Here is a 22,745-nt window from a genome sequence, read left to right as displayed (position 1 = left end):
AACATGTCACTGTGATTATTTTTGCTTCTCCAAAGATGAATGCTACCTGTCTTACAATGTACCATTCAATGCTATTCGTGTGCTTATGTTTTAATTATTTGGGGTCCAAAATGGAGTGGACCTTTTTTTAACATTGCATCATCCTCCACAGAAGTTGGAAAAATGACTGCCTATTTTAAGAAAGCTATGAGGAGACAGTATAAATCCGATATTTTCGAATTTGGGTAGTAAAAGTAAAGTCATTTAGAAATTACTCAATCAAAACCTGCAGTGTTGCCTTTACCACTGCAATGTTTCTTCACCCTAGTGAAATAAAAAGAAATAAGCAATATCACAAAATCATAGTTCCAGGAAAAAAAAAATCAGGCAACAAGTTTGATGTTCGTAAGTGCTTTGCAGCTATCGTCATAGAATAAAATAAAACACAACATCTATGAATATAATGAAAATGAATGGCCCAAAGAACATGCTGAACAGGAGCATTGTGATGTTTTCAAAATATGCAATTTATTATGGGAGAAAGGCACAACAAAAGGCAACAAACCTGAGATTAACACAAATATCCTTCGGCTTTATTACCATTAGACACACTCGCAGCTAATTTTTTTTTTTTTTTTACTGCAGGTTTCCTTATCACCCGCAGTCCCAATAGTATACAGTATAGTTAATAGATTTTGTTGTTTTCCATAAGGCATACACTGGCAATCTTGCATATGATCTAAATTGGATGTTGATACAAATTAGCCATATTAGACAGTGAATATCATGATTATGTATCCTGGTAATGATATTGTGCTTAATATCATTGTAATGTACAGTATATTGACAGGTAAATATTCAGCAAATGTGTTGTGTATTTACTAAGAATAAACAAATCATGACTAAAAAAAACTGGAAATCTCAAAGATAAAAAGAAAATATTATGCAAAAATAAATAATGTTGCCCATATCAAATAAAGGAATGCCTTAAATGGTACACAACTAATAAAGACAATGTTGGTTACAAACTAAAAGAAAATGTGAAAAACAAACAAAACAATCACTTTTAGAATACAAAACTGGACTTTTGTCAAATTAACCATTTGGCAGGGAATGCCATTTTAAGATGAATTGTTTTCGGGAATAGGAGAATTGCAGTTTCTCAACAGTTTCTTTTTCGCACCTGTAATGGGCAGCATTTTCACAGCCCCGCTTTGTTCAGCGGAAAGATCGGTGCTGTTGGACAGATTGCAGCTGGATGGCTTGAAGAGCCCGCGATGAATAGAAAGGATCATCAGCGCAGCACGACGATGCGGATGTGGAACTGTTGCGGCTTGAATTGAAGCGGATTTATGTGGCCCAGGAGATTTGAGACAATCTCTTTTCGTCAATGGATGCTACAGCTTTGTGTTTTCTTTTAACATTTACCTTCAATCAGACCTGCACATTTCCCCATGATGTCCCTGATCCACTGGTGAAAAGGATATTTTGATCATCCCTTTCATCTAGAACTGCTTCATAAAACAAAGATGATCCAGAAGAGTGCTTAAGTTTGAATGACTGTCTTTTACGTTGTGTCTCATGTGTTTTTTTAATTATTATTTTTATATTATTTTTTTTTGTTTTGACTTCGAGATGGCGTGGTGAGAGTGGCTGCCTCAATGCAGCTCCTGTATTTTGTTTTTTCTACTTCATTCTTTTCTTTCCTGTTTCTTTAATAACTTTGCTGCTGTGAAATGTAAATTTCACCACTGCGAGACCTATAAAGGCTAATCCAATCCAATCAGCTGTTAAAGTGCGATATAAGTCAATATGTATTGTATTGTACATAGTGTGGAGGACATAAATATCGTAATAAGCATTTTTTTAAAGAGGTGAACACCTGGCAATACTGATTTCGGTCAGTCAGTGGAATAAATGCTGTTTAAGATGCTCACGAATTTTTTCCAAGCAGACACGATACTTGATTATAATATATTTAGAGGAGTGTGTGTCACCAAAAGAGGCCTTGCAGGCTGTATCTGAGTGCCAAATATAGACCCGTAAGGTTAAGTCAAACAAAGGTCTGTACTGGGGTGATGGATCGTGTTGGAGAGCCCGCCCGCTCAGAGGAAGAGGACGCTGATCGATTTGTCACTTCTCGCTGCAGCTCGTCCACTCTCTTTTGCAGCTCAGCACGCTTTGCCAGCAGTTCTTTGTGGCGCTGATGAACAGGTTCCTGGAATAAAAGGTGACAGAGAGAAAGTTCCATTTGGGACACTGAAGTCTGGTCTTCAGTATCTTACAAACAAGTGACTGGCTCTCACCTGAGGCCTCATACGAGGGTTCCAACGTATGTAGTAGCCAACCCAGAGCTCCAAGTGGCGTAGGCTGACGACGGGGAATAGCACATGATTGGCGAAGTTCACGTATAAAGGATTGGTAAACTCCTCCAGCTGGCTGTTGATATATGACCACAAGGATACTGTCCTCTTTGGAATCTCCTATCAAACAAGACATGTTGTTTATAGCAACTGAGATACTATATAAAATTTACAGGGTACATCACAAAAGCAGAAATGGCTAAAGTACTCACTCCATCATCAGGTTCAAGAATAATGAACTCATTCACTGCCATTGACGATTTTATTCGGGAATTGAAAATATGACGTACAGCACCATTCTTGAATTTGAATTTGGGTGCCGATAAAGCGCTGGCCATGACCTCTGACAATGTTTTTCCCTTCCACAAGGGCACAGCATTTCTATTTTTTTCCATGTTTGCGCTTTGTTCCAGCTTCAGCTGTTGTTAAATAATAATAATACTTTTTATTTATAAGCGCCTTTCAAAACTCTCAAGGACAGTTTACAGTCACATGATATTTTTTATAGTTTTTTTTACGCTGCATTGGCTGTTTATGTAGTCCTAAAACTCAATATTCTGTGGGTCCTGGAATTTGAGTGACAATGACACAAACCCTGGCACTGGACTTGACACATTTTACACACGTCTGACAGTGAATTAGTTAAATACAGTAAAGTCTTGTTATATCGATATCGGATATATCGATAGTCCCGGTTATATCGATACTATTTCTATGCACGCACGGAGAAAATTACATGCAAACAGGGTCGGATATATCGATAGTCCCGGTTATATCGATATTTTTTCGGACTCCCTTGAATATCGATATAACGAGACTTTACTGTAATTATGATCCTGCCCCACCTCTCAATTTTGGGATTACAATTTAATTTTTTTGTTGCTCTTCACATGTATTTTTAGCAAACAAAATCACACATTCAGTCTGAATGAAGTATCAGATTGTTCAACAATTGTTTTTTGCTCCCATAGGTTAGACATTCAGTATGTCAACCATTAATATGACAATTAATCCAATACAATTAAGAGCTAACTCATTCTTATGTTGAGAGTTAATACTAAAATGATGACCAATGTTATTTACATTCACTCATTCACTGCCAGACGTGCAAAAATGTGTCCACTCCAGTTCCAGGGTTTTTGTCATTGTCACTCGAATTCCAGGACCCACAGAATATTGAGTTTTAGGACTACATAAACATCCAATGCAGCGTAAGAAAGCTTACACTCCCTTCTTTCAGGAGAAAAAAAAGAGTTGATTCCTAAATTATATGGGTCGGGAGTTATATGTGTTTGAAATGAGGGTGGCTATCCAAAATGCAATGCAATTCATACATTTTGGTTTATATACAGCTGAAGCTGGAACAAAGGGCTAACATGGAAAACATTGGAACTGCTGCCCCCTTGTGGAAATGAAAAAACAAAAACATTGCCAGCGCTTTATGGGCACCCAAACAAGCAAAAACAGATACCGAACAAATTCAGGAATGGCGCTGTACATCATATTCCTGAATACATTTGTGAATGGCGGTGAATGAATTCAACTTGACGCAGATGTTACCTGACGTTTTTATACAGTAGAATAGTTGAGAGTGCTATTTTTCCTTACTCAGCATTTCTGGGGGCTGCAACTGTGAATTGCATTTCCATTCATTTCAGTGGGTAAATATGGAGAATTTAGTGTGGGTATGGACCAAAATCAACTTGTGTTTCAAGGAACCTTGTGATAACCAGTACAGAAAAGAGGCAAAATGAATTCACATACTTCTTTCATCCTCTGCTGTTCGCTATTACACAGGAAAGTACCAAACAAGCAGCTGTACAGATGGTCCAAGATGGTCACCAAGAAGAATTCGTTGAACTCGAAAGCTGCAGGAAACTAATGCAAAAAGTTATCATGTTATTAACGATAATCAATGAAAAACGTACGAAAGGTGTCATATGTTCACCTGCCGAGTCAACTGCCACACACAATCGAGAAACTGAATAAAAACAGGAGAGCGATCTGCATCTGTGTGATTCTTATCGCCATGGCCAATACGCTGAAAGGCGAATTAGGGAATTTAGATGGCAGTGTAGTTTGAGAAGAATTAAAATATGTAAAAAAAGATCTACCAGCTGGAAACGGTGCCCGAAGCTCAGCCATTCTTTTTCCAGCAACACCTGGAAGCCACGAATGGTACGGAAGTAACCGTCCAGCATGAGCATGGCCAGCGATGTGAGTTGCGCGGTGCGGTCCCAACCATCGCTGCAGTGCACGACCACTGATGTTTTGCCAGACTCCACCTTGTCTGCAATGCGCAGCGCACCTGCTAGGATCAACTACAAAACACACCGCTGTGAATATAAAAAGTCTAAACCCTTTTTGTTACATTTTTTAAGAGGTAAATTAAAAATATTCGAACTTTTTCCTTCTTCTCAGTTGCATAATTGGAGTAACAGCTTATTTGGCTCACCTTGATATGCTCAAGCCAGTGAGTAGACTCCAGGTTTGAAAGCCAGTGAGAATCCTCAATGTTAGGGTAAACAATATCCTTCAGTTTTCGGAGTGATTCTCTCATGACATGAATGTTATGAATATCCAAGAACACCAATTCAGCATTTTGATAAGCATCCTCGCTTTCATATCCGCCACCTTTCATCTGAGGTGCAAATGAATGTCATGTGATTTGATGAGTTTTGACGGTCTACATAGCGAAAACTGATACAGAACAAACCTTATTAGCAGCAGCATTAACACTGGGCCTGGCATCAAAAATGAAGAGTTTATGTGATTGGGCGTTGGCATCCATAATTGCCTGCAGGTATTTTTCATCCTCTTTGCTTCGTTTCCCATTCACACCGACCATGGGCTGACTGCAACGTGTCACAGTTGCCTGGCTTTCGGGATGGATCCAAGAGAGCACCTGTACAAAAAGTGTACGTCAAGTCCAGTGGATCTAAAAAGTACTGGTAGACATAGCCGTGCTCGATTGGCTGGTATGTAATGTATGTAATGTAATGTTTTATTATTTATTATTATTATTAGGAGTGTGCAGACTTTTTTGGGTAGTCGCGCACACATTTCCAATTTATGCATCGTAGTTATGTGATTGAGAATAGACATAATAGAAGTTATCATATTTAAAAGTGTCATGCTTAGTTGGCCGAACACAAGGCCCACAATGGAAGCACAGAAAATCTGGGGTCAATCTGAGGTGAACAAACACAGCCTGTTAAATTGTAATCCTCATGAAGGAGATCTGGCCTTAGGCAGAATTTAGGATTTAGTAACTCCTTCACAGGTATAGCTCATTAGACAGGTTACAAATCTATCAGTTCATGGAAAGATAACCCATTAAAATGTCTATGTTCTGTTGGTTTATGGATGTTGGTGCTAGTAACACGGGATGTCCAGGGGCGTGGTATTCAAATCAAGAAGACTGTTCCATTAATGTATCACTTCTTCTTTTCCTTTCGGCTTTTCCCTTCAGGGGTCGCCGAAAGGAAAAGAAATGTAATGTATCACTTAAATTTGTATATACTCTCAATAAAGAGCTTGGCAGACGGCTAAAGAGATTGGGAATCGGTCATGATTGGCTGCATCCCCTGCCAGCAGTAAAAGACAATCTCCCTGTGTCAAACATCTCTGACGATATGTCAAACAAACATCTCTGACGATATGTCATAACGAAGAATGGCGAAAAAATCTGAGCAACTTGAAAGTGTACAGGCCCCCCACAAAAAATACTTGCGCATGGATGGAGGAAATATACCCCAAAAACAGCTGCACAGAGGATGATGAAGCAGAACATGTACTCACAGGTATCCTTCCCTTCGCCCGGAAGGCTGCTACTCGCTTCAACTCTTCATCTGGAATGTTAACTGGAACGGCCAGAGTGGATGGGTAGGTGTCACACAGTTCGTAGTGATCGTTTATCTTTGTAATCCTCCAACTTTCATTGGGAATGCCCTTTGTGACATCACAGTATCCAATGTTAATAAAAGAACAGTTATTTACATCAGAATCAGAAAACCTTTAATCGTCCCACAATGGGGAAATTTGCAGTACACAGCAGGAATTTGAAAGGGGCTGGGGGTGTGGGTGAAAGGATAAAAAACAAGATATTCTAAGCATAGTAAAAATGTCAGAAGACTGAGATGTATACTGTAAATGTGCAAAAATATTTCATTAAAAAACGTACATAGTGCAAGTATCAAAGAAAGGGCATATTGATATATCGCTGTATTGCATCAACACATATTTACAGTACAAGAGTCCAGTTTTTTTTCCACATGATTATTGAGGCCTGACAGCAGTCGGTAGGAACGAGCGGCGATACCTGTCCTTGCAGCGCGGGTGTAATAATAATAATAATAATAATAATAATAATAATAATAATAATAATAATAATAACAATAATAATAATAATAATGTGTTTATGCGATGTTTTTATGTAAAATTAACTACACTCGTTCGTATATCAATCACAGCAGTAGACTCTTTTGATTGGTTGACAATATCTGACGTTGTCATCCTTTAATAAACAGTCACATGCCAGGAAGAGGGGACACTACTATAACGTTGCACTATTGACATAGTTGAAACAATCACACTACTGCATCAAGAAACCACGTAGAGTTGTCTGTTCTGAAGCACGTACCTGTCTTTTGTATTCAGAGACTGCATCGTACACCTTCCATCCATTTTCAGGAAACACTTGGCCGTATTCAAAGGCAAATATTTGCTGAAGAGAGAAGGAGGAAATCTATCAGCTACTTGGTGGCTACCACCTCCAAGGAACACCAATATGGCTGTGAAATCACTTACAAGTCCATTGGAGACAGGAAAGGCAAATTTCATCAACACTTCAAAAATGGACTTCTTGAGGGTGTCGTCCATTTGTTTGTGCGCAAATCGCAGATTCCGCATATCCTGTGTGGGGCATTGTGAGTGTTATGTTATCTAAACTAATTTCTTCAAAATTTTGCATTATCATCTGTTGCGGCGCATGCAAAGGATTTCATTAGACTGTGATGGGTTACCCAATGATGGAATATCGCAAGCATTTTTTTATGACACATCATAGCATGTTAAGTCATACTTGTCTGACATCTCAACTACTATCAATGCACTATGACTTGCGTTTGTGCTGACTCACCTTGCACACTAGGCCATAGGACACATCACCACGGCTAGACGCACTGCCGATTTTCTCCACACGGCTCACGACGCCGAGGGGCAAATCTAGCACAAAGGATGGTTCCTAAAATATGATATCGGAACAGAAAGTCAATGTTTTTCCTACATCTTGTATGTCGTGAAACATGAATGAAGTACCGTACCCTATCCATGCATTTGAAGACGAGTCTGTAGTTGCTAACTGTCACTATTCCACGCACTGCTCCGGTGAAAGGACAGAAGTAGGTGACATCTTGAGCTGTAAAAAAATATTATGAAACCACAAAAAGGGTTAAATGCAATGGAAGCACGTAATAAGCAATCATACCCATATCTTGCACAACTTCATTTGGAAGTAACTGTGGTTCTTCTTTATCAGAATCTCTAAAAACCTGCTAAAGACAAAGGAAAATTAGTAGTGGTGAAGTCATTATGCAAGCATAATTCTGCACCCCTACCTTTGCATGAGTTTTGGTCTTCACCTAAAAAAAAATAGATAATAGTTGAATGTCAGTCACGAGTTGATTTGAAGTTTTGGGGGGTTTATGGGGTTAACTCCATTCCTTTCTATACACACCCTGATTTCTGGGGAGAACTCTGTTGATGTGGTCGTCTCAGACAACATGGCAGAGGATGGTTTAACGTGGGTCGAACGCTCAGAACTGTCAAGAGATCATGCTTTCTTTTACGTTTTAGCCGTTCGGAAATCAAGACGTTAACAAATGCATTTTAAGTATCGGCTAAGTATTCACAATTTGCAGCAAAGTATACCTAACGAATGACATTCAGTCAAAATAACAATCCCTGTTTCACCTCCAAGTATCATGTATCTAGGATGGAGAATTTTTCGCTTCTTTCATTAATTGAATGCAAGTATCGTGACATGGCCGAACTCAAACATCGACTGGCCTTCATCGATGTGCATTGATTTCAACCCCTTAATCGTCGCACATTCGTCACGGACGAAAGGCGTGGAGATGGTTATCCGAAAACATCGTCTGGCGGGCGTTGTTCCGATTTATAAATAGACATTTTGAACGCAATATTGACACACACCCTTATCAAGGCAAACGGAAGCTTGTCAAATGCAATATTCATTTTGCAGCGATCCATGGGACTTGCGGTTCATCCGCCCAAAAAGCATCAGACTTATTTTATGAGAGCAGGTGCCAGTTTCACGCAGATCAAATAAACATGGAAATACTATTTCTGTTACTTTCCAAACTTTTAGCTAGCATAACCAACGCTACCTGGACAATGAATCAACACTTGGATGCCGAGAAGATTGCTTCGAACCCAAACTGTCGATACTTCCAGTCTTCTCCATATTGAGTTCTCTTTTCTTGAATTAACAATTCTGTGGCGCTCGAGGGTATTTAATCCCCCACTAGTATGCAGTCCAAAAATTAGCAACAAAAGGAAGCTGCCATGTTTTCCCAGCAGCTTTAATCGCTCTTGAAGAAAACTGGTTCTGTAGCGCCTCCTGTCCGTTCATACGAGAACTGCAACCTCTAGTGTAATTTTACCGTACAGTAAGTATCCAGCAAAGACGTGATAAATGTAATTGTATTAAAATAATATAATGTAAATTAAAAATTGTATGTATTTCAGAATTGGGGGACATACTACGTGACACTTCAAATAATACAAATTACAAAAACATGCTTGAAAAAAGATTAAAAAAAAAAGCGTGCAGTACCCCTTATCATGCCATTTGTATTTTGTCTTCAAGGTTTACAATATGAGTTCTTCATCAGGGTCACTTTGATTCTGGTGTTTTAAATACCCAAAAGCAAATAGGTGTGAAATGAAACTTGCAAAGAGCTTGATCGAATGTTGTATGATTTTTATTTCAAAGATGTTTGTCACATTTATATACAAGATTCAAGATGGTTTTCAAGTAAAAACATCATTCTTGCAATAGAGGGCAACTAGACAAAAAAATGAGAAGAAATGACACAAATTCACAACAGTTTTTACTTAACATATTTGTCCATAAACTTCTTGTGAAACTCAGAGCGCAGAGTATCATTGATGAAGCGTTTCTCCTTTCGTGCCTTGTCCAGTCCTTTTGCACAGTTCTTAAATACCACGTCATCATCCCACCTGAAGAGAAATTATATCAATTGTTGAAGGTAATGAAGTGTCACAAAAAAGGTTGCGCATTAATGCATTACCTTCTCTTGACCTTGAATGCGCTCTGATTCTGAGCTATTTGTTGCTGCTGCTGTTGCTGCTGCTGCTGCTGCTGTCCTGCCAAGTTAATCAATGGATTGCCACTCAATATATTCTCCATTCGGATTCTCTCCTCCTCTGCCTTTTGCTCCCGGTCCTTAAATGAAAAATATAGCAAATGCATTTGCCAGATATCAAAACAAGCAAATGAGTTTAAACTTAAAAAGACAGATCATACTGATTGTTAATAGCTCACCCTGCGTTCTTGTTCTTCAGCTCGCTCTTTCTTAATCTTCTCCAGTTCTGCCAGAAGGGCTGCAGTGTCATCATCATCACTATCGTCATCAGAGTTGTCATCCTCATCATCCTAATTAGAAATAAATATGAGCCAGGAGCCTTTTTGTGCATGCTGTCAGTCTGGTAGGATGAATGCAGTCCATACCTCAGTAAGGGGATCATCGGCATCAAGGTTGGCTGCTGGAATTTGATCCAGTCGGGGTCGCTTTGAGGATGAAGAGGAGGATGAAGAGGATGTGGTGTGCTCTGGAGTCAAGAATGAATTATTTGACAAACATGTTGCATGTACTTCCATTTTGATCAAATGCAGAGCTGGCCACAAATGTACACTCTCCTGCTGCTTTCATACTAGCTTCCAGGTGAGACTTATTCTCCTGCTGGCTTCAAAAATAATTGAATGAACTATGGATGAAGGCAGAAACTGCAATGTCTTAAGTGGGTGTTCATAAAGCAAATGTTGCAATGAGTTAATTGGTGTGATGTGGGTCTTTTCAGAATTTACAATTTGTTTCTTAGCTCAATAAAGGTTTGTCAATTACACCTTGCACACGGAACAGCAAACTGGGTAAGTGCCTAAAACGAACCTCTTGGCCCCCTCTCTCTGGTCTTCTCACGCACAACCACACGTTCCCTCTCCTCCAGCTCCCTGCGGAAATCACGGGCACGCACTTCCTCTGGGGCATCCTGAGTAGGCTGCCTAACAGACCAAACACATGTCAAAAGATTTGAGAAGAGCAAGTAAACACCTGCAGACAATCGTATTCAAGAAAAACAAGTCTACTGACCTGTACTTGATCTTTGTGTGACCTGGAAGATCCCGACTTGAATATTGTTTTGATAGTGCACTCAAATCCCCTTCCCCTTTTCCTCGACCTCCTCTGGCCGGTTCAAATGTTGGTCTTGCAGCTGTAGTCATCGCGGACGGCTCTGCTTGACACAGGAATGACAATAAATACAACGGAATAATGAAAATACCAACCGTAACTGACAAGTCAAGTACTAGACAACGGCATGCATCTACACATCCCAAATGGACAATAAATCAAGAAACCAAATGTTGATCGACAGTAAATCAAGAAAACGAATGTAAAGCCGCTACGAATCATTTATATCTCATTACTACTCGGAGCCATGAGACGCTAGCTAGCAAGTAGTGCTAAGCAGCAAACAGTGCTAAGCAACAAAGCTATTTCGCAAAAAAAAAGATAATGTCACTTTTTACAACCACCCCAGAAAAACTACGTAACGTATAACAATCAGCCCTGGTTTCATTACGCTAACAATTAAAATAAAGCAGAATCACACTTACAACAACTCGCCTTCTCCAGAGAAGGGATCAACTTCCTTCCGCGATTTACGTCACTTCCTGTTGAAAATTAGAATGATGCATTCATGATGCTCGGAAGAGATTTCAATATCTGTGGCTTTCGAATATTAATGAATATATTTATTATTAAAACAGCATATTTCTAGAAATCTGTCTTCAGATGTTGATAAATAACACAAAACAAGAGAAAACTTGTGTTCTATCAAGATAGAAAACCATGAATGTGCTTTTGCGTGTCCCAAAACTCAGAGCAGATGCAACATGATACTGCTCTGCCTGCTCTCACCTTAACAATGCACTTAGCTATGCAGGGTGACATGTCATTACAAAGTCCCGAAGCTTTAATTTCCACAGCATGATGAATTTGATCGGCGTAAAAGCCTCGAGAGAGATCCATCACACAAGATTAAAAACCGAGGTTGGATTAAAATGTGAGTGCAGGCTCAACATGAAGAAACGCAAGATGCATCGTTTGAGAAAACTTGATCGTAAACAAGAATTCTGTTAAGGCATGAATGCTAATCATGGAGGATGTATTAATAGGTGTTGTGGGTTCTTATCATGCTCGTGTTGGTCTTCTGTTTGTACTTTGCCTTCTTCTCACATTTAAAAACTTTTTAATTGCAGACTTTGAATCATGGGCCTCCAACTCACACCCCAGGGGACATTTGTGTATTCAAAACAATACCAAAAACAGAAAAGTTGTGTCTCCAATTTAAAGGGAAAATGGATACACAATGTTTCTTTTTAAGATTTTATCAATGGCCAGAAAGCTGAGATGAGCTAAAAAATAAACATTTTTTTTTTTTTTTTTTTACAAAATCTGAATTACGCTGTTGTTTTAAGAAGTTAAAAAATACAGTAGATTGTTTGTGCGACCAAACAAATGCGCCCTGTGATCAATCCAGGGTGTACACTATATCTCGCCCACTCACCTCAAATAAGATCTAGCTCAACCGTGAACAGAATGAAACCAAGTTGTAAAGAAAATGAATGGATCCTTCCACTAAATGTTTGTGTCAAATTTGATCACAGACGTCATTACTAACCTTCAATGTCTGGCTGTAACTAACAATTATTTTAATAATTGAGTGATCTGTTGATGATTTTCTCAATAAATAAATGCACTTTATTAAAAAAAAACATGTTATGCTCTCCAAGACACTTCCATATCTCAATTGGTAAATCATCAGGCACTAGTGCCTTTCCCCCCTTCATCCTCTTCAGCGCCCTCCTCACTTCATCCTTGCTAATGTTTGCTACGTCTTGGTCCACAACAGTCACATCTTCTACTCATTATTCCTTCTCATTTTCCTCATTCATCACTTCTTCAAAGTACTCTTTCCATCTTGCCATCACACTACTCGCACATGTTAATACATTGCCATCTCTATCCTTAATCATCCTAACCTGCCGCAGGTCCAGGAAAATGCCCATACATAAAGAAAATTCAATTCCCGGTTTGCAAAAAAAATCACCGTTTTCCAAGTTATCAAACATAAATGAATCATTGATTATCAAAAATAATAATGGATTGGTTGTTAATTTATGTTTGTGAATTATCGATGAATCAGCTCAAAGTCCAGAAGCAGTGAGACAACCAGCATGGTGCTATGGTGATGACGACAAGGCACCATCAGCTACAGGGTCCACGCTGTATGATGACATCAAAAGGGTATCATTACATGCAGAGTGGCTTACAGGGTATATGCCGCATTTTCGAAAACTTTCCTCAAGTATCCTGATACCCTCATCCCCTTTAGTCACCTGATACGCCCTTTTGAACACGCCCGAGAAGTCTTTTTTGCTGACTGCAAAGTTGGTCGCATCTGCAGCGTGCATATCATCTAAAAGCGCGCTGAACCGTTGCTTGATGAGCGGAAAAAGACCGGCGTCTAATGGCTGCAGGATGTGAGAGCAATGAGGCGGGAGGCACACAAGGATGATGCCTTCCTTACGGGCGGCCTCCACCACTTCGAAGTTCACGGGTGACTTGTGGCCGTCGAAAACGAGCAGCAGCGGCCGCTCTTTAGGAGCACACACCAGGAAGTGTCTGAGGAACCATTTTTTGAAAAGTTCAGAAGTGACATATCCCGAATCCGACCAGCCGTAGAGGGCATCAGACGGTCCTTGTGTCTTGTAACACACTCCTCCTGGGTAGGCTTTGGAGTATACGATAAACGGCGGAATATCCTTCCCTGCGGCGTTCAGGCAAGCCAGTACAGAGATGTAGTCCTTGGAGCCCGGCGTCGACTTGCAACCCAGACTGGCAGCTTTGGGGAGAACCAGCTTCTTCCGGGTTAGCTGAAAACCCATCTCATTGCAATTCCAAATGTAGTGAGGCTTGTCTCCCAATTTGTGATCTTCTACCACAGTGCTCAGGAGGTGAAAAAAATGATCCACCGTTTCCTTCCTGACGTGGACCGTCCTACCTCGGATAACGCTGTCTGCTGGTTGAATCGTGATCTTTTTTTCTTGACGCTTCCGAAAGTTGAGCCACCAGGTCTGGCCCAGTTTAGAGAAGGCCACTCTTCTGTGCTGACGCTTGTAAATGGAAGACGCAAATGACACCAGTTGCTGCTTAGTGAGCGGGAATCCATGCTTGGACATGTATAAGGAGAACTCCACTAACAGTTCCTCGTCAGAAGATGTTATAAGTTGAGCGGGCCCACTGCGGCTCCCTGGTGTCACACGTCCACTGACTCGGTCCCCCAGTGAGGATTTTGGGACTCCAAACTCCTTGGCCGCCTTTCTCACGGTGCACCTCCCTGACTTGACCTCAATCAGTGCATGCTCCATAGCTTCCTCCGTCCATTTCTTTTTCTTCTTCCTGCCAATTTTGTCAAGGTGGTTTCTTGAAGGCATGGTTCTAGGATGGAGCGGAACCCTATTCTGAATTGTCAGAAAGTAATGTAAAGGGAAAGAAAGGGTGATTCAATGTTTCGACCATGTCCAATTTTGTGTCACACAGGGCCTCAAGTGACTCGGATTAAGCTGGTTTACATAAACAACTATATTTTTAGAAGCTCACAACATAAATTGGATAAAGGATAACAAGGATACAATTTCAGAACTATTATCTCCCATGATTACATGTTTAATTTTTCTTCGATATTTTAGTTCTGTGCATATTTTTATAGCTTTCTGTTTTTTTAACTGCACGGATAAACATTTTCTACTCGTCAGATTACTGACAGGAGTTGCAAACAAGCTTTGATATAGACTTGAAAGCATTTCATACATAATTAAAGCATTTGTCTCTGTTCAAAAAGTATCTCTCTATACAAATACATTTATTAAAACTGAACATCTTTGAGAAACTGCAATAGAACAAAATAGTACTGAATGACTTACCAATGCTGTGCAGTCATTGTATATGGAGAAATGATTATACTGTATATCAGTACGATTATTGCCACGCCACGTCCGTTGTGTCTAATTTAAAAAATGATCTGAAATAAACGAACACACACAAATTTGTCTTGGTCGTTCTGCAGTCTGAAAGTTAGTCGAAGATGACAAATACTGTATTCGAATAGAAGTGACGGCAGAATTTCCTTTTTTCCTCTTCGGTTCCCTTTAACCTGGAACTAGATCGAGCGCGATTCAAAATAAAAGTGAAAACCTCCGATGGCAAATAAAAAAAATCAATTTTATTGTCTGTACAATACTATACATAATATAAATGAATAACCAAAACCAAACAATTTAAATACTGCGGAGTCAGTGTTAACATCAATGCAAAACAAATAGAATAAAAATTGAATTAAAAACACTGATTAATGGAAAACATGCCCAATGGAAAATTGGTTTCAAGAAAAACTGTCCACTGTGGCCTAAAATATATCATAGAATAGCTAATGTTATGTATGTCATGAATTAAATTCTCTGTAAATTTGAACCTTTTAAGCTGTCGTAAATGCAGTTGGTCAGTCATGAAAGAAGTTGGAATTTCTAAGCTTAGCCTAGTATCTCGATGAAAACTGAGAGCTTACACAGACAAAGCTGACTTTAGGAGTATGTAGACTGTTTTTATATTGCATATTATTGTGTAAATAGTGCATATGTCTAAAGTGCTCCCACAGAAAAACATGTACAAAATTAAAGAAAAAAGTGTGTGTGCGTGTGTGTGAGAGAGAGAGGGAGAAAGAGAGAGAGAGAGAAAGAGAGAGAGAGAAACCAAATGAACCAGAAAGTAAGGACAAACGTGTTGACCAGCCTATTATGAAACACCGTGAGGATACTTCATTGCCCCCGCAGTCGCTCCATCTCAAGTCGTTCCGGATGGATCGACAAAGGAACACCCATAGCCCCAAGCGCTTCTGAAGGCAAGCTGAGTAACCGTTTTTTGGGTGGCTTTGCTTACGAACACAGCAAAGGAACTGCTGACACATTCCATCACAAATAATATTTAGAACACGCTGAAAAAAAACGCCTTGATCTCCTTCGAGGGAGAGTTTTGAGATGGATGATATCAATGTACCAACTAAGCTATAGTATACAATGATGATGGCCCTGTTGGTGTCCTCATTGTGAGGTTAACTTTATGAAGCAGGGAAAAAAACCCACACCAGCGAGAGCCGCCGAATAATGCAAACGCATGCCTTTTATTCAGTAATAGTATTTTTCAAAAGTGAGGGACCATCACCGTTACGGTAATTCGCTAAACGAACACAATGTTAACATCGTTTTTTTCCCTCGTACCTCCGTTTTTATTCTGCCTCCAGTCGATGACGTCACACCCGCGGCTCTTAACAGCGAGGCCGCTCTCTCGCAATCACCTTTTGAGGGATACTTTGATACACAATCTGCAATTGCTGTTAATTTCAGTCTAAAAAATTAAACAGTGAGATATTTGGCAATTTCACTGCCCTACAAATGTACAAATAACAAAACTGTGTCGATTAAACATACTTTTATTGCAAACATGCAATTTGTAGTGACGGTAAAATCACCAAAGTTAATGTCGAAAGACTCCGTTATAAATGCCCACATATACGGCAAAGCTCCATTTTAACGCACTAAACAGTTATCAGATCGAAAAGCGTTGGAGGCATCGCCTCGTTAGATAATACGTGGCTTTGTTTCGCCCCCACACAGTGGTGTTCAAACAAAGCAATTGTGGTTAGTGATAGTGAGCAGGGTGATCCAACACAACGCTCAAGACAATGTTGGCACATTCACTTTCAAAATACACAATCAATATACACGCCGGCGCCAAGACAACAGCAGCCAACTCATTTCCATAAACTCAATGCATGCGTGTTGTAAGCACCGAAAGGAGTAAAAAGAGAAGCCAGCTGTATATTATTCCTGAAATGCATATCACAATAGCACTGACATTTAAGGTCACCAAAAAGAGAAATGAAAAACGATGCCAAGAGAATCATCCGAGAGGGCAGGAATCTTCATCTCTTCCACAGTTGTTGACACACAAGAAACAGTGGTGAGGAATGTTACTGGATGCATTTAGGAGGAATGCCGTACGAGCAGGTGAATCGGATTGGCTGCTTCCCGATGGATGAAGGTCATTTAAATTTGCAGGCGTGACAGGTGTGCATTGGAGTTGGAGAATTTAGCGGACTCCTTTTCTGCCCAAGAATCGCAGGACTGCATAGTTGTAGGTGGTTGCAACCAAAAACAGAATCTGCAAAGCAAGAACGTATCAATGATGAAAAGGAGAGGAGCAGTTCAAACAGCCAGCAGTGATTCGATTCGCCCCTTTGGCAGATGTATAAAAAAATATGTCGATGCAAGCAGGACAAAACGATGGGCAAAGAGAACAGAATAAACAATTAAAGTATTGTAATTTGTCTGTATCATTATTATTTGACAAGACACAGATTAGATTGGTTGGATGGGATTGGCACCCATTTTTTATTGTATGCATAATTGGTGATCGGTTCTAAGAGCATGGTTTGCCAATCGATCAATGATGTCCTTGATTAGATCTTGATTAGATCTATGAACGCAAGGAGAAAATTACATGCGTGCAGGGTCGGATATATCGATAGTCCCGGTTATATCGATATTTTTTCGGACTCCCGAGAATATCGATATAACGAGATTTTATTGTATATATATATATATATATATATATATATATATAGTAAAGTCTCGTTATATCGATATCGGATATATCGATAGTCCCGGTTATATCGATACTATTTCTATGCACGCACAGAGAAAATTACATGCAAACAGGGTCGGATATATCGATAGTCCCGGTTATATCGATATTTTTTCGGACTCCCTTGAATATCGATATAACGAGACTTTACTGTGTATATATATATATATATATATATATATATATATATATATATATATATATATATATATATAAGCTATCTGAATCTATTTGCTGAGACACACACACACACACACACACACACACACACACACACACACACACACACACACACACACACACACACACACACACACACACACACACACACACACACACACACACACACACACACGCACACACACACACACACACACACACACACACACACACACACACACACACACACACACACACACACACACACACACACACACACACACAGTATTCAGTATATCTCTGTGTAAGCTCTCAGTCATACAGGAGTGGTCCATCGATGAGAAGGATAAGAAGCAAAACGTCCGACACCTTCAAAGCAGTACAGATGACGGCTGAAGAAACCTTCTCATCGAGTATACAGTATACAGTATACAATATACAGTACATGTATAGGTGATGTTCCTTCTTTTACATACCACTAGGGGGAGCCTACATATCACCAGTTTTAATCATATGACTACAAGTAGAGGCCAGATTATTTCATAGAAGCTAAACGACGGTGACCAAAAAATGTCGTTCTTAATGTAAATATTTTCACCAAATATCAATTCCAGCTAAAATAATTTCACCTGATAAACAATCAAAATGTGACTAAATTTTGAGTGGTTTAGGTTTAGAATGTACAGTACATGTGCATATCAAGTAAGTGGTCATCCTTTGATGACTAAAAACACGCCATTGCTCACCAATGCCAGGAGGGTGATTCCAGCGCCAGCAAATGCAGCAATGTACAGGTCATATGTGAGGTGAAACTGAAAGAAACAAGAAAGCAAGTTAGTCTCGGACTCTGACACTGACACTGATATATTCAAAGTATTCTCAGGATGAATACAATACACAGATTCTAACCCTTGCTGTGTATGTGTGCGTTACCCTCAAATGCAATTATTATCACCAATACAACATTTGGGCAGTAGCTGCGTCGTATCAGCAAGGCAGCCAACATCATCATTCACGGCGAAAAAGTTTGGGTGAAAGGGGGCATAAAATGGAATATGGAAATGATCTACTCACTTCGCTCGTTTTGCAAATAGATGCCAAGGTCATTCCGCAAGTCTTGCCCGGCACTGCATTCCAAGGAAGCAGCCCTTGAATAGAGATGTGACATAATTGATGAATCTCAAACCAATACTGATTGCGGATGCCTCAGGAAACATTTGCGTCCTTTGTTCATTCGTTTGCAGAGAAAATAAACTGCGGCAAAGAAATTCATCCCAAGTTGGAGAATTTCACGAGCAATTTAGCAACTACCTTTGCATTTATGTAATCCTGGATGATTAATTCATTGCCTCGCAAACCCACATTAATATTCTCATCGGGTGTATATGCGGCCAGTCGTTATAGGAGCATCGCACCATATTGCCTGGCGTCCATGCAAATCCACCCGTGCTGATTTATGCTGGGGGTAGTTTCAGCCAGAATGTTGATGTCGTGGCAGGTCTGCTCCATGTTGAACAAGAAGTAGACTGGAATAGCAGTGAAGGCAAACACCGCCAGCCAGATGAAGGCCAAGATATACGTCACAATGATAAACTGTTGAGATATATATAAAAAAAAGCAGAACGTAAGGTCATGGCAATGCGGCAAGTTGCTGTGTGATGAATGTGTCATCATCAAGTCTGCTACAGCTGCTCCCCTATAGTTACGAACATTCGTGTTACGAACAACAGTACATATGAACGTTTTTGTTGTAACGTATGTAGTCTTCTCTCCAGTTGTACATGTACATATCTATATTGAGCATATATTTTATTATTTACTTATACAAGCCTTAAACATAGACATTCCCCTGCTTACGAACAATGGTACATACGAACATTTTTAATAATAACACATTTCATTAATAAGCGCCTTTCAAAACTCTCAAGGTTGTAACATATGTAGTCTTCTCTCCAGTTGTACATCTACATATCTTTATAGAGCATACATTTTATTAAAAGTTTATTTTTTTGTATAAACCAATACAGGTTACTTATACTAGCCTTAAACATACTTTCTATAAACCTTAAACATACTTATATAAGCATTAAACATACATTCCATACAAAATATAGCACTGAAGCAACTTATGAACGAATTTACCTGAGGAACAACCGTTTGGAACATATCTCGTTCGTTAGTTGGGGACCCTCTGTATTAGCCATAATTCATTTTTTTGGAGTGGTAAAAAGAATGCATTCCGCATCACCAAAAACAACCCGTAGAACCCCCCCTCCCGCACCCCCAAGTCTCCCTCCCTTTTGACCTTGTGCTCACCGTCAGGCTGAGGCATCGCCCACAGTGGGTGCTCCTAAATTCCCCGAAGGTCTGCTTGACTGCACTTGTCGTATAGAAGCCTTCAGCCAGCAGCAGGATGCCATAAAGGAAGAAAAACGAGGCCAGGGCGTAGATGACGTACTGGAAGTATTCAACACTGCACCAGAGGGTGGGGGGGGAGAAAAGGTCACTCGGGCAGGAATCCGTGACAAATTCCAAATGGCAGAGTGGAAAATGGACTTACAAGGAAGCCACGACCTCATAGTCCTGCTCATTACGGGCGAAGTGAGTCTCAACCAGGACTTCGCTCTGGGTTAAGGCTTCGTGCCCGCAGCCACAAAATAGAGCCATGCCTGCGTAGCACAGCAAGGTGGCCACCAGAGACAGGTAGGGCACTGCCCCCAAGCACCGGATACAGCAATCATAACAACCTGAGGGGGCATAATATATCAACGCACAGGCCGCACATAGCACACACAGAACCACGCAGCACATCTAAGCCTGGCTGGAAAATTCTTTCTTTCACTCGACGGGAGGGAGCCTACAAATTCATCCGCATACACCGAGAAAGAAAAAGAGAGCAGCAACCAACAACCAGGCGATCAAACACAATGGAAGTGTTGCTTATTTCAAGAACACCGAGTACATTCGCCCCAGCGTAAGCAGCCCAAAGCAGGTAGCAAACACCCACAGTGTTAATAAATAAAAAGAGCGGCGGAAATGGGATTGAGGAATGCACCTAAGGCTTTGCAAAGCCAAGGCTGCCTGACCGGAAACATGTTGATTCCGTATTTCCCAACAAGAAAGACCACCAAGAGGCAAACTTCAATCTGCCAAGGAGGTACGACAAAACAAGGCTCCCGTTCGCTGATTTCATCTGCAATGTGAACGCTGATCCGTTTGTGCACAAGGTGGTCCGGCCCTTCCTTCTGTGACAGTCACAGGCGTCGCCAAGCTCAAAGGAGATGGTGGCGTAGAGCTGACTTCACAGCCTTGAAGAAAGAACGTCTCATTGTGGACTAACATAAGGTTGCCATTGTCATCGCCGTGAGACAAAGGGCAAGTGATGTTAAACAAACAAAGATCTTAGAACCACGCATGATATCGTAGAAGTGGCCGAGGGGAGGGTTTGGGGGTCAGCTGGTCATCACTAGCAATGTCAGCCCATACTCTGCGGCTCATACCCTTGCTCTCTCGCAATGGTACCACGACATTCTTCTCAGGTCCGACTGGGATGGAAAAGTTGTAAACATCAATATCATACGATGGAGCATTTAATTGTTTGACCAAACAACTTTTAGAGGGAAGCAACCAGGCCGCCATCTAAATATAAATACAGACAATCCCCAACTTACGAACAAGATACGTTCCGAACGGTCGGATTAGCGGCGGAAAGAAGCACTATCTGGAAAAAGGGGCGCAAGTAAAAATCTAATTTACATCATCTCCGTCCGAACATTGTTCGACATACCTGCAAAAAATGTCCGTATGTACCATTGTTTGTAACTTGAATGTTCATAAGGGGAGTGTCTGTACTTGTAGAAAGAAGACCGCCGGGGATGCGGTAATGATAACGTCTGGAGACACCCACGCTTCAGCTCTGACGAGTAACGAGGAGCAGTTTATTACGTTTTAAAGGGCATCGATGCGTTTAGTTAATCAATACGAAACCTGTGGACACAAATTGGTGGTGATGTTGTTCAGAAGTGGAGAGGAAAAGCACGGTGAATTACAGTATGTCTCACGGCAGCTTGAACTACAACATCGGGATTTTTACTACCCTAAAAAGTGCATGAAACGACATTATCGACTTTCTACATAAAAGGTAAGATAACAACGGCGATAGGAATATGAGTGGAAAATTAAAAATAGAAATACTGGTTCGTCTTCAAATACATGAATGCAAAATGATGTCCAAGGTCAGAAATTACAATATTCAAAAGGACTATTCTTGCATTGACAAAATCCTTGCAAATGGATTGAATAAAAGGTGAAAAGAAGTTTTTAAACATTCTGTGCACTCACCCATGTCCAGAAAGAAGTGATGAAGTTTCTGCTGCGCGGCTTCCCAACTCTGATATGAGGATATGAGAAGTTATTCCCCGCCACTCCTTTATGAATCTGACTTGCGCTTTTGTCTCATCAACAATAGATGGACCACATCACCCCAAGTGACATCTTAAAGTCGCAAAGTCCCATTTCAGCTGCCAGACATTATTTTCAGAGCCATGGGGTCGGCATTGGTGACAGGCAGGTCACAACTTTCACTGTATACCATTTTATTGGCTTCTTCATTTGACTTCTGTCTCATTTGTTTTGCTTCCACTTGTGAAGAAATGAGGAGTGGCTTGATTAACTGGCCAGATTCTGATGATGAGAAAATAATAAATAATAATAGCAACAATAATTGCATATATATATATATATATATATATATATATATATATATATATATATATATATGAACACACACATACACAGACATTTATATTCTGTACATATACAGTAAAGTCTCGTTATATCGATATTCAAGGGAGTCCGAAAAAATATCGATATAACCGGGACTATCGATATATCCGACCCTGTTTGCATGTAATTTTCTCCGTGCGTGCATAGAAATGGTATCGATATAACCGGGACTATCGATATATCCGATATCGATATAACGAGACTTTACTGTATACATACACACATATATATATATATATATATATATATATGTATATATATATATATATATATATATATATATATATATATATATATATATATATATATATATATATATATATACACATGTATATATATATACATACACATATATACACATGTATATATA

At 40.0% G+C, this 22,745-nt stretch overlaps 4 protein-coding genes across 6 annotated transcripts; all 4 read right to left on the bottom strand.

The window, feature by feature from the left end:
- Positions 1 to 482: 482 nt before the first annotated feature.
- mtmr2 (myotubularin related protein 2) lies at positions 483 to 8,956 on the bottom strand. 2 transcript variants are annotated; one of them, XM_089017401.1, is made up of 16 exons: positions 8,753 to 8,956; positions 8,080 to 8,164; positions 7,961 to 7,984; positions 7,831 to 7,897; positions 7,667 to 7,761; positions 7,483 to 7,587; positions 7,152 to 7,256; positions 6,985 to 7,068; positions 6,144 to 6,293; positions 5,059 to 5,247; positions 4,798 to 4,983; positions 4,457 to 4,663; positions 4,291 to 4,383; positions 4,107 to 4,220; positions 2,286 to 2,462; positions 483 to 2,197 (listed from the first exon to the last, which is right to left on the bottom strand). In XM_089017401.1, the coding sequence occupies exons 1-16, from the start codon at positions 8,827 to 8,829 to the stop codon at positions 2,033 to 2,035; spliced, it is 1,923 nt and encodes a 640-aa protein (XP_088873527.1). In that variant the 5' UTR covers positions 8,830 to 8,956; the 3' UTR covers positions 483 to 2,032. The 2 variants fall into 2 exon arrangements, with proteins under 2 accessions (XP_088873527.1, XP_088873528.1); XM_089017402.1 differs by having other exon boundaries at positions 7,831 to 7,894.
- A 377-nt stretch (positions 8,957 to 9,333) lies between these two features.
- On the bottom strand, positions 9,334 to 11,340 carry cwc15 (CWC15 spliceosome associated protein). Its single transcript, XM_089017597.1, has 7 exons — positions 11,284 to 11,340; positions 10,760 to 10,901; positions 10,559 to 10,671; positions 10,120 to 10,220; positions 9,934 to 10,044; positions 9,680 to 9,834; positions 9,334 to 9,608 (listed from the first exon to the last, which is right to left on the bottom strand). Exons 2-7 carry the CDS (start codon positions 10,888 to 10,890, stop codon positions 9,479 to 9,481), a joined length of 741 nt encoding a protein of 246 aa, XP_088873723.1. The 5' UTR covers positions 10,891 to 10,901; positions 11,284 to 11,340; the 3' UTR covers positions 9,334 to 9,478.
- A 77-nt stretch (positions 11,341 to 11,417) lies between these two features.
- LOC148886359 (uncharacterized) lies at positions 11,418 to 14,872 on the bottom strand. Its single transcript, XM_089017596.1, has 2 exons — positions 14,656 to 14,872; positions 11,418 to 14,193 (listed from the first exon to the last, which is right to left on the bottom strand). Exon 2 carries the CDS (start codon positions 14,164 to 14,166, stop codon positions 12,913 to 12,915), a length of 1,254 nt encoding a protein of 417 aa, XP_088873722.1. The 5' UTR covers positions 14,167 to 14,193; positions 14,656 to 14,872; the 3' UTR covers positions 11,418 to 12,912.
- Positions 14,873 to 15,348: 476 nt separating this feature from the next.
- On the bottom strand, positions 15,349 to 22,067 carry plp1b (proteolipid protein 1b). 2 transcript variants are annotated; one of them, XM_089017508.1, is made up of 7 exons: positions 20,646 to 20,888; positions 20,151 to 20,337; positions 19,907 to 20,063; positions 19,006 to 19,183; positions 18,665 to 18,738; positions 18,337 to 18,402; positions 15,349 to 16,948 (listed from the first exon to the last, which is right to left on the bottom strand). In XM_089017508.1, exons 1-7 carry the CDS (start codon positions 20,683 to 20,685, stop codon positions 16,877 to 16,879), a joined length of 774 nt encoding a protein of 257 aa, XP_088873634.1. In that variant the 5' UTR covers positions 20,686 to 20,888; the 3' UTR covers positions 15,349 to 16,876. The 2 variants fall into 2 exon arrangements, with proteins under 2 accessions (XP_088873634.1, XP_088873635.1); XM_089017509.1 differs by lacking the exon at positions 20,646 to 20,888 and adding an exon at positions 21,932 to 22,067 and having other exon boundaries at positions 15,351 to 16,948.
- Positions 22,068 to 22,745: the final 678 nt, after the last annotated feature.

This window comes from Hippocampus bargibanti, linkage group LG16, assembly GCF_051943395.1.
Source record: "Hippocampus bargibanti isolate YZ-2025 linkage group LG16, ASM5194339v1, whole genome shotgun sequence".
Lineage (NCBI taxonomy): Eukaryota > Metazoa > Chordata > Actinopteri > Syngnathiformes > Syngnathidae > Hippocampus > Hippocampus bargibanti.
Note: the sequence above shows the minus strand (reverse complement) of the source record. Positions and strands in the feature narration are given on the sequence as shown.

Coding starts and splice junctions, on each gene's coding strand:
- mtmr2 (XM_089017401.1), bottom strand. CDS start 8,829: ATGGAGAAGACTGGAAGTATCGACAGTTTGGGTTCGAAGCAATCTTCT. Junction 7,257..7,482: donor CCTATGGCCTAGTGTGCAAG/GTGAGTCAGCAC, acceptor TGCCCCACACAG/GATATGCGGAATCTGCGATT. Junction 6,294..6,984: donor TCTCTGAATACAAAAGACAG/GTACGTGCTTCA, acceptor GATGTCACAAAG/GGCATTCCCAATGAAAGTTG.
- cwc15 (XM_089017597.1), bottom strand. CDS start 10,890: ATGACTACAGCTGCAAGACCAACATTTGAACCGGCCAGAGGAGGTCGA. Junction 10,221..10,558: donor CAGAGAGAGGGGGCCAAGAG/GTTCGTTTTAGG, acceptor TCTTGACTCCAG/AGCACACCACATCCTCTTCA. Junction 9,835..9,933: donor CTGAAGAACAAGAACGCAGG/GTGAGCTATTAA, acceptor TTTTCATTTAAG/GACCGGGAGCAAAAGGCAGA.
- LOC148886359 (XM_089017596.1), bottom strand. CDS start 14,166: ATGCCTTCAAGAAACCACCTTGACAAAATTGGCAGGAAGAAGAAAAAG.
- plp1b (XM_089017508.1), bottom strand. CDS start 20,685: ATGTTTCCGGTCAGGCAGCCTTGGCTTTGCAAAGCCTTAG. Junction 18,739..19,005: donor CATGGACGCCAGGCAATATG/GTGCGATGCTCC, acceptor TCTCTATTCAAG/GGCTGCTTCCTTGGAATGCA. Junction 18,403..18,664: donor CTATTTGCAAAACGAGCGAA/GTGAGTAGATCA, acceptor TGTTTCTTTCAG/TTTCACCTCACATATGACCT.